Genomic DNA, 10,719 nt, shown 5'->3' on the forward strand with positions numbered 1-10,719 from the left:
TTGAGCAAACGAAGCGAAGGTCAGTCAAAACAAGTCAATTCGGTCAATATAACACTAACTAGCGTTAGACAAAGCTTAAGAAGCTTCAGAGTACAATTTTTAAGCATGAATAGACGACATAACCTCGTTCGCTAAAACGAGCATAACTCGAGCTACAGAACTCGGAATGACACGAAACCAGCGCCAAAATTTCGACAATCGGAAGAGCTACGCAATGGCTCAGGTCATAGAGACCCAAAAATTATTTTTGGACACGGTACTCTAAGCAATAGGTTTCGGCCACTATGTAAAATAGGGTTTCCGAACTTTTTCTTCGATCTAAATCGATTCCTAGGTATTCTTAGGCGATATCTAGGCCAAGGAAACTCTCAGAAAAAAAATATCGAATCGAAAACTGTCGCAGGGGTATTTTGGTCATTATTTTCAGCTCAGAATTTCAAAATCAGAGTTTCGAAAAACAAATTAGATGGGGTTGATACTAACGACGATTATGACGACTAATCCTACTAGCACTAAGCTAAGGCGATAGTTTTCAGCCCAAAGGTTGAGACTTTGCTTAAAAATGGGTATTTTAAGCAGAAATTGATTCCGGCGGAGTTCCGACGACATAACGGAAAAACTAATCCGACAGAAGTGCTCTTGGGCACGTAAGGAAGATGTTTAGAATAAAAAATGAAGTATTCAAGATAGTTTTGCAAAAACCTCAAAACTATGAGCACAGAAGGACATAGAGAAAAGCTATGGAAAAAGACGATCAGAGGTAAGGAAAAGCGACTATACCTCGAAACCTTGAAGTAGCAACTGTTTAATCGACGATCCAGCAAGAAATGAACAAAATCTCTTCTCCTCCTCCTCCTAGCAAACTCGCGGCTTCAAGAGAGAAAATGGGTGAGTTTTTGTGTTTTGTGAGGTTTTTGTTTCAAGCTTCAACATATATATATAGGGAATGAAATGGAAGATATTTTGTAAAGATTGGATAAGGATGGATAGATATTTATCAAAGATATTTTGAGAAGATATTTTGTGAAGATATTTTTGAGAAGATATTTTGTAAACCGGTACAGATTTGTTTAGATATCGGAGGATTTAGCTCATAGAGTTAAGATAAAAATATGAGAGTGATTTCCGATTCTTCCTACTGATTCCAAGGTATTCTAGACACGATATTCTCCCCGCTGAATCTTCTAATTCTTCAAAGAAATATCGGTAGGATTTTTGGTTTTCGAGGCTTGTTTTTAATGCTATATATTGAGGTTGGCAAAACGCGGGAAAATGAAAGTTTCGCGAATCTGATTTTTCCGGCTTCATTCTCCATGAATTCTAAGATAGGTTCTGGTGACATAAATCCAAAACTAAGAAAAGGTTTCCTTGTATTTTTTGTAACTAATGCAAAGTCGGTGTAAAACTATTTTACCCGATAAGTTGCTTTTTGCATCGGATGTCGGAATAGAAAACTTCCTTCTAAAGAAAGATTGAAATCATCGAGAGAAATGGGTGTACGCGTGTAGAATCTTCATTTGAAGCTCTGAATAGAAAAAGTCTTCATCGTCGGGTGATTCTAGGGTTTTGAAATACCAGGGTTTTGGTTTCGGCAAACTTCCGATGATTGGAATCGGACGTTCGTAGATTCTAGAGTTTCGCCTCGAAACGATTGTGATATATGGAAAAAGAGAAGTTCTAACATTTCTCTGAAGATTTTTGGACTAAATTCCTACAGTGTTCCAAGGGTGGAACACAGTTTGATTTCCTAAGGTTCTTGTCCTAGGTTTTAAAACGAATATTAGTCGTGATATAACTTAAATCGACTTCGATACAATCCTTTGACTTTTCCTGAACTTTCTCCTTCATAAATTTATTCCATTCGATAAACTCTTGTTCAGGTTTTCCCTTCACGATACGTCAAACCTAATCGTAAATGGAAATCTCTTCCACTTATTCTAAGCTTAAAACTTGGGTCTTACATTTAACAACGATGTTGTGACCTAAGACATAGGTGCCTACTTTCATTGAACTAAGCATACACAAACTCACAACAATCTCCCGATCTATCTATGAATTAGTAAGCTCTTTTGATTATCAATTGTTTGGTTAGAAGCATGAAATGCAAAGAGAAACATCATACATGAAAGATTTAATTGACATCAATGAATGAGTTTACAACAATCAAAGAATCAAGCTATACAATCTAAACACACAAATTGAAAACAACATATACAAGAGATAGAGAAAGAAGAGATGAAACCCATAAGAACGATGATAGATCCACAACCATAGAAACCTTCTCAAGTCGTCCATGGCCTTCGAGAGGTTGTCACAGTCCTCTCATGGTTTCTACCGCGCTCAGGAGCTCCGCTCTATCAATCCTAGCCCAAGGACCTTCCTCCATGAAGCCCAACCTCCCTTGATCTGTTTTGGAGCCAAAATGAGAGGAATTTCGAAGATAAATGGAGAGATGATCAAAACATCGTGTTTTTGGTCATTTATAAAAGTTGGGGCTGTCAAAATGGTGCGTAGCGCTTTTTTCTGGTGCTAAGCGCCACTGTTCCTTCCTCCTTGGCTTCTCTCTACCGTCTTTGCTGCTAAGTGCCACTTATTGGTGCTAAGCGCCATGGTCTTTTCTTGGTCACGTCGCTACCAAAATGGTGCTAAGCACCGAACCTTCTTCAAATCTTCATTTCTTCATTCCAACTTGGGTTTTCCTTGAATTTATTCCCTATATCAAAACTCGAAGTTAGAACATGAAATTAATGATATTTTCACTATTTTTATGCTAAAACTAAATACTTCCTATATTAATTCTCTTGAAGGATAAAATGATCAATATTGCAAGCATTCATGTCAAATAAGTGTTTAAAATGATATTAAAATATACGTAAAAATGACATTTATCAGTAATATATCTGAAACTCGGAGTTCCCTGCAGACCCAAAGTCTGAGACAATTGCGATGCTTGTCGGGGAGCGACCAAACTACCCGTGGAAGGGGGTAGTAGAGAGAGGTGGGGGAGTGGCAAGCCGGCGATCTGGACGTTCCCGGGAGGGGCTCCTGCAAGGGACTCCGATGCCAAAGTAAGTAGAGGAATGAAGAATGTGTAAGTTAAGAGGTGAAGAGAATGAGTTACCTTAACATGGAGGAGGAGCCCTCCTTATATACACGAAGGGAAAACGTGCAATCATATATTTTCATAACAAATTAATGCCTACATATTTAGTTATAAATTATACTATGTAAATTTATTAGAAAAGAAAATAGCTACGGTATCTAAAAATTAACTGCAAATCAACCATACAATTTAATGTGAAAAACTCGTGGTACACCACCACAAATGGCCTTGAATATTCGTGTACAGCAATTTCACATATGTAGCACAACACAGAACAAAACAATAAATGTGACAATATTTGTTGAAAAAGTGAATTTGGCTGTGAAGTGTGTGTATTGTGTTGTGTTGTGTGTGTGTGAGAGAGAGAGGGAGAGTGAGGCTACTTACATTATAAGCCTAGATAGAGAAAGAAAGAGACTTTACTTTCTGGTAGGAAGAGAGGAAAGAGAATCCTCATTCATTTTTTTCTGCTCATTTTCTGCATAAGCCTTTATCGTTTCTCTCAGCAGCATTGGAGTCTCCTTTACTCCACACACACTCCACCATAACAAACATATCTGGATATCCTTTCTCTTCTCTTTTTCACTCAACATTTTCTCTTTTTTTCTTTTTAGCGGTGTGTGGGGGCACTGAGTTTGTTTTTGACTTAATTGATAGTACCTCACTTGATTTTGCTTACTGAAAAGTGAAAACACAGTTGCAAAAAGGTGCTTTACTAACTTCACTTTGTCAAAATGTGCAATTATTGTAGCCATTTCTTTCACTCCACTGTCTTTTAAGGAAATTAACTCTACTAAAGTTTCTAGCTACTCTATCATTTTCTGCTCTTAGTGTTGGACAAGTTTCAGTTTCAGTTTCAGTTTCAGTTTCACTCCCTTGTTTTTATGTTTTTGGTTTAACTAGTAGGTGTACTCATTGTAAGCTTTTTCTTCTCTTGTGGGTCTTTTTGCTTTGTGGCATTGAAGATCTGGGATTTGGGTTTCTAGATTCATTGATTTCTTTCTGGTTTTGTTGCTTTTTTTCTTCATTGTTTAGAGCTAGAAAGAGAAGGAAGAAGCTATGGCAGGAGGGGGAGCTCCAAAGTCAGATGAGCCACAACCACATCCACCAAAGGATCAGCTACCCAATATTTCTTACTGCATTACCAGTCCTCCTCCATGGCGTGAGTGTGTTCTCCTTATCTTAGATTCCATAGTGGAAGAAAAAAAATTCATCTTTTTCAGTTCCCAGATTTTGGAAAGTTACTCATTTTTTAGATGGTTGAAGTGGAATAATGAAAAAAAAAACTACTTTTGGGTTTGGAGCCTTGGCTCTAGTTTTCTATTTTTATGCCAGTGGTAATCCAATTATCTTTACTTCTTATGCAATTGGAGCCAATTTAAAGTCCTACTTTCCAATTGATTGGAATCTTACTTTGTTTTCTACTCTCAATTATAATTACTCATTCATATTATGGTTCTTCCAGTTATATCCAGATCTAGATTTGGGGCTGGGGAAGCAATTTGAGTGCTACTTCCAAATTTGGCCCATGATGTGATCAGTTTTAAATAGTTTAGTAGTTAATAATTGACAGCCTTTTTTTTTAATTGAAAAGGGCTATATTATTCACTTTCTTTTTTGGGGTTGCTTTATGACAATTGACACCACTTAGATCATACACTCAAGAATGTCTTGTGGAATAATGTCTAAAGGAATATTAACTGATTGGAATATTTGGCTAACTCAAATGACAGATTCTTTCATCATTAGTAGTTTATGTTGAAAATTTCAAGAATCTCCCTGCCTCCCTTTTGTTTTGAGATTCACTTCGCTTTTGTTGATTTTTTTCCTTTCCAATTGATCTAATGAGAAATTTTCTGATGCAGCCGAGGCTATACTTCTTGGCTTTCAACATTTTCTTGTAATGCTTGGTACAACTGTGCTCATTCCCTCTGCTCTTGTTCCTCAGATGGGAGGTGGCAATGTAAGGAGTAGCAGATTAAATTTACTTAAAAGCAGCAATTTTTAAATTTGATATGAATATTGTGGAAATTCAATCATATGATTGGACTTGCATTTTTCTCTTGGCCAAAAGTTCTATAAAGAATAATAATATTCCATTTTGTGCAGAATGAGAAGGCAAGAGTTATCGAAACGCTACTTTTTGTAGCTGGTATTAACACACTGCTACAAACACTGTTTGGAAGTCGACTGCCCGCAGTTATTGGAGGCTCTTATACCTATGTTGCCACCACAATCTCAATTATTCTTGCTGGTCGATTCAGTGATGAACCTGATCCAATAGAGGTCTTGTGATCAGAAGAAATCTAGCTATACTAATTGATGCATTGCCGATATGCTTGCTATATTACTTTATATTGTAAACAGATCATATTTAACCTAAGCACCCTGTGATTTGTAATTGCGTTGTGTACTAATCTTCTCTGTTGTTCCACCAGAAACTAACAATCAACTATCGTTGGATCATAAATTTAATTTAAACACTACAATAAGACATTAGATAAATTTCTGTGCTAATTTGATTGGAACTGCTTGATAACTTTCTTTTTCCTGTTTTTTTGTCTTGAATCCATTCAGAAATTCAAGAAGATAATGAGGGCAATCCAAGGTGCTCTTATTGTTGCTTCGACTCTTCAAATAGTACTAGGCTTTAGTGGCCTATGGCGTAATGTTGCGAGGTTGGTCCCAAGTTCCTGCTAAGAAGTTGCATTATGCTATCAGTTCAGAGTTATTATTCATTTCATTTATTGGCACAGATTTGTAACTTATTTCCCTTGGGGAAGCAGTAATGAACATTAGTGATTTAGTGTATACAATACATATTTTGTTGTTTGATATTCATTAAAACAGAGTGTTAGGTAACATTAATTTCAATCATTCGCTGTCTTATTTGAGTTGACAGTGTCTATATTGAACAGATTCAAGAATATCTTTTACATGTATGTCATTTTCCATTTTACCAAGCTAAATTGATTTTTGAATTAGATATTATAGCTTGAGTGATGCTATTGGATTTGGATTAAGTAGGTATTCCCAGAAACTGAAAATATTAAAAGAACTGAAAAATCTTGCGATTGAATTCAGTATTCCCATCTGATGTAAGTTCAATTTTTTACTTCAGGTTCTTAAGTCCACTTTCAGCAGTTCCTTTGGTATCTCTTGTTGGTTTTGGGCTGTATGAATTAGGTTTTCCTGGGGTAAGCCTTCTACATATTTACAATTTCATATTTAACATGAATTGAGGAAGTTTCAACATTGAGAAACCTATCTCGTGTGTAGGTAGCTAAATGTATAGAGATTGGACTTCCGGAGCTTGTGTTGATAGTATTTGTTTCACAGGTAGAGTTCCTTAAAGTTGCATACATGATACACGTACTGTCTTGGAAATTTTCTAAACGTTAGCATTATGATATTAGCTCATTTTGTTCTCTTTATTCTTCTAGCATTTTGTTTTAATGAGTTTGTTAACTATGGTGGTTGTCGTGCAGTATGTGCCACATGTTCTACACAAGGGGAAACATATCTTTGATCGTTTCGCTGTTATATTTACAATTGTAATTGTATGGATATATGCTCATCTTCTCACTGTTGGAGGGGCCTATAACAATGCGGCACATAAGACACAAATATCCTGCCGCACTGATCGTGCTGGACTTATTGATAACGCTCCTTGGTTAGTTGTGTGACTTCATTGAAATTATCCTAAATAGCATTTTTTTCTGTGGCAAATGTGTTAACCCTATAGTTTTAACATGTTTTTTATATTAATCTTGTGATTTAGAATCTTCTGATAGGTTTCCTACCACAATAACCAGGTGATTACGGAACACAATATGTGGACGTGACAACTGGTTTTGCATTTGTGAAGTAGAGGGTGGCCAAGTTAATCCATTTTCCCTTGTAAAAGCATAGAAACTGTGTTGGCCACCATTTAATACCACAGTGGCCAAATGGTCAACACTGGACTAACAACAATTGGTCATGACAGGGACCCAATTATAAGCTTTATTTTTGGGGACTGTTGAGAAGTCCCACATTGAGTAGAGATATGGCCAAGATAACCCATAGATATGGAAAGACAATACTCACCTTTAAGCTAGCATTTGGGGTAGAGTTAGGTCTCCCAAATTTAAATATGGTGTCAAAGTCTATCCTAGATCGTTTATTGGAGACCACCTATATATTGGCCACATGCAGATGTTCATTACTGCAAGCCCCACGCTCCACGTGTCCCGGGGCGTGAAGGGGTGTGTTGAGAAGTTCCACATTGACTACAAATATGGTCAAGATGTATGTGGAAAGAGAATCCTCACCTCTAAGCTAGCTTTTGGAGTAGAGTTAGGCCTCTCAAATTTTAATAGGGACTAATTTTAAAATTTGGCAAAATCATATTCTGCGTGTTCATTGAAAATGAGGCTGAATTATGTTCATTGATCAATTTTCTCTTCTAGATGATTCACAGAAGTGGATATTTGTCACATGTGACGCTCTTCATTCTTTTGTAACACTTTGAACTAACTATTATAGACCTTAGAGCACAACCATTATTGATATTTCTGATGTTAGATTCTTGAGATATTGGTTTTCTTCGTTGGTAAGAATCAACTATTTAGGCTAGTTTTGTGAGTTAAAACTTACTGAAAAGAATTTCTCATGGATTTTGAGTTTGCAGGATTAGAGTTCCATACCCCTTTCAATGGGGAGCACCTTCATTTGATGCAGGTGAAGCCTTTGCCATGATGATGGCAGCTTTTGTTGCTCTTGTAGAGGTAAGGTTTTCTTATTTATTTCTAAATTCGAATAAGAATCTCACTTTTGTTAAGTTCTCTATCTAGCAGACAACATATAATCTTACACTGTGCCAGTTGACCTTTAGCTAAGTTATCCCCTTAAAGAAAGTTCATGATGAAATAAAGTCTTGAGTTCTGCTTCTGGTAATGAAATTAGGTAAATAGTAATTGTGGTAGTTTTCCGTTTGTCATAAATGGTTGATTGTTTTCCTGAAGGGCAATGGAAACAAATTGATGATGTATGATTTTTGTTTTAGAATCTATATGATTGATGATTGACACCAGGGGCAGGGGTGTTATTCAAATTACTTTTCCAATTAATGCTTCACACCATCATGATGCTCAAATCCAACCTGCATTATCTTCCTTTGTAACAAAAAAAAAAATTCAACTTGCATTACTGCATTTAATAATCTTACCATGTACACGATGGCATTCTTGGGATTGATTATCTGGCTTATATACTTGTACTTTAGCTCAGAGTTAGTGTTATATAGTTGTTAATTTGAATAGGAGTATAGGACTAAAATTAAATTATCTACTTACATGTTTCATTTGTTACAAACAGTCCACTGGAGCTTTCATTGCAGTATATAGGTATGCAAGTGCAACACCATTACCACCATCTATTCTTAGTCGTGGTATTGGTTGGCAGGTATGCAGATGGCTAATACTTCAAAATTTAAATAGCAGTAAAAAATTTCAAGTATAATACCTCATGCATCTTATGTTTGCCCTTAGGGAGTTGGCATTCTGTTATCAGGATTGTTTGGAACAGTTACTGGATCTTCTGTATCCGTGTAAGACTGAAATTTCTGTTTATGTTCTTTAGTTTAGAGAAAACACAACTTCCTTGATGATGAAACAAATCTGTTTGGTTTCCCTACAGAGAAAATGCAGGTCTTTTGGCTCAGACCCGTGTTGGTAGTAGAAGAGTTGTGCAAATATCAGCTGGATTTATGATTTTCTTTTCGATTCTTGGTAAGTTGGTGAAGCTTGATATATTTGTAATTTGATCACCCACTTTCCCTTATCTGGGTACATTCCCTTCCCTTTTAAGCTAATTTTTCCTTTGCTGTGTAGGAAAATTTGGAGCTGTTTTCGCCTCCATCCCAGCTCCCATTTTTGCTGCCCTGTACTGCTTGTTCTTCGCTTATGTCGGTACGTTTAGTTTAACACACACCCACGCTTGCATTTATGGTTATACTTATGAGTTATGACACTTACAACAAACACAATGTAATGTAATGTAATGCTCCAATTTCGCTTGTATAGGTGCCGGAGGAATTAGTTTTCTTCAGTTTTGCAACCTCAACAGCTTTAGAACAAAGTTCATATTAGGCTTCTCTATCTTCCTCGGCTTGTCTATACCACAGTACTTCAACGAGTACACGGCAATCAATGGCTTTGGTCCGGTCCACACCGGCGCCAGATGGGTATGGATAATTATGCATATAACTATACATTGTTAGCATGTTTGCATTAACTAATCTTTACTGATAGTCAATTCACTCAATTCTAGCACCAACAGCTACTCACAGTTGTTTTCCCTAGAATTGATTTTGGCTTTAGAATCAATTGGAGAAAGATTTCCAAATATGCCGATAAACTAAGATTTGTGACCTTAGTTCTAACTTTTCATTTAGTTAATTTGCACTTTTTTGTTATCTTGGTATGGATAATTTGGATATATATATATATATATATAACATGTTTGAATTAGCTCATTTTTTCTCAAAAGTCAAAACCAATTCCTTCACGAGAAGCTACTCAAGGTTGTTATCCCCAGGATTGATTTTGACTTTACAATCAATTGTAGAAGGATTTCCATACATCCCAATCAACCTTATTTTTGACCTTAGCTTAAAACTTTTCATTGAGTTAATTTGCACTTTTTTTTATCTTGGCAGTTCAATGATATAATCAATGTTCCGTTCCAATCAAAACCATTTGTTGGGGGTGTTGTGGCATATTTCTTAGACAACACTTTATACAAGCGAGATTCTGCTATAAGGAAGGACAGAGGGAAACATTGGTGGGACAAGTACAAGTCCTTCAAAGGGGACACGAGAAGTGAAGAGTTCTATTCACTACCATTCAATCTAAACAAGTACTTCCCATCTGTTTAATTGTGCAAAAGAGCTCAAATATAAGGTGGTTTCATCTTCACCTTACTGGTGTCCGGTTCTCATATTGGATTCAATCTTATTACACGCTATATAGCTACATGAGGAGTCCATTTTGTTATAGCATTTTGTAAAACATTTTCTTATTGCTGTGGTTTCTGTAAATTATGATCAAGAAAGTTGATTGATGTAGTAATTAACTTATCTTTCCTTTTTATTTATGTCATATTCACTTTATAACCCCACCTATATATTACGATGAATTTTCTACTCTATTATATATTGGATAAAACATAGCACAGTATTTTGAGTGTTGTTTGTGTTGTTAACCACTAAAAAACTTAGATAGCCACTAACTTAATATTTTACAATATGTTCTCTCTAATATCTGGGGTCCCAAGCCAAAGCTCAGAGATCAAAGTCCAAGCTTAGGGTCATGATTAGTACTCCCTCCGTTCTAAAATATAGGTTATTTTAGGTTGTGCACATTGTTTAAGAGCTTATTAATTGATAATTTTTTATTAAAATACCCCTATTTAAAGTTGTGTTATACTCCCTCCGTCCCTAATTATAAGCTAAAGTTGTAAAAATCACACTTATTAAGAAAGCCTTAATTGATGCATTGATTTTCAAAAAAAATGTACAACTTTCTATGTTTACCCCTATTTATGATAACACTTTTTCATCATTGTACTACTAA

General features: G+C 36.0%; 1 protein-coding gene across 4 annotated transcripts; it reads left to right on the plus strand.

Annotated features, from left to right (window-relative positions):
* Nucleotides 1–3,391: 3,391 nt before the first annotated feature.
* Nucleotides 3,392–10,259, plus strand: LOC130734547 (nucleobase-ascorbate transporter 6-like). 4 transcript variants are annotated; one of them, XM_057587013.1, is made up of 15 exons: nucleotides 3,392–3,532; nucleotides 4,139–4,265; nucleotides 4,969–5,066; nucleotides 5,213–5,389; nucleotides 5,681–5,781; nucleotides 6,225–6,300; nucleotides 6,383–6,442; nucleotides 6,592–6,776; nucleotides 7,776–7,872; nucleotides 8,462–8,548; nucleotides 8,635–8,693; nucleotides 8,783–8,874; nucleotides 8,977–9,054; nucleotides 9,169–9,329; nucleotides 9,804–10,259. In XM_057587013.1, the coding sequence occupies exons 2-15, from the start codon at nucleotides 4,163–4,165 to the stop codon at nucleotides 10,020–10,022; spliced, it is 1,593 nt and encodes a 530-aa protein (XP_057442996.1). In that variant the 5' UTR covers nucleotides 3,392–3,532; nucleotides 4,139–4,162; the 3' UTR covers nucleotides 10,023–10,259. The 4 variants fall into 4 exon arrangements, with proteins under 4 accessions (XP_057442996.1, XP_057442993.1, XP_057442995.1 ...); XM_057587010.1 differs by lacking the exon at nucleotides 3,392–3,532 and adding an exon at nucleotides 3,539–3,810; XM_057587012.1 differs by lacking the exon at nucleotides 3,392–3,532 and adding an exon at nucleotides 3,852–4,005.
* The last annotated feature ends 460 nt before the right edge of the window (nucleotides 10,260–10,719 follow it).

Source organism: Lotus japonicus, chromosome 1 (assembly GCF_012489685.1).
Source record: "Lotus japonicus ecotype B-129 chromosome 1, LjGifu_v1.2".
In the NCBI taxonomy this organism is placed as follows: Eukaryota; Viridiplantae; Streptophyta; class Magnoliopsida; order Fabales; family Fabaceae; genus Lotus; species Lotus japonicus.

Excerpts from the sequence above, each read along its gene's own strand:
- LOC130734547 (XM_057587013.1), top strand. The coding sequence starts at position 4,163 with ATGGCAGGAGGGGGAGCTCCAAAGTCAGATGAGCCACAACCACATCCA. Across the intron at positions 6,443-6,591 it reads TGATAGTATTTGTTTCACAG|TATGTGCCACATGTTCTACA; the intron begins GTAGAGTTCCTT and ends GTTGTCGTGCAG. Across the intron at positions 8,549-8,634 it reads GTCGTGGTATTGGTTGGCAG|GGAGTTGGCATTCTGTTATC; the intron begins GTATGCAGATGG and ends GTTTGCCCTTAG.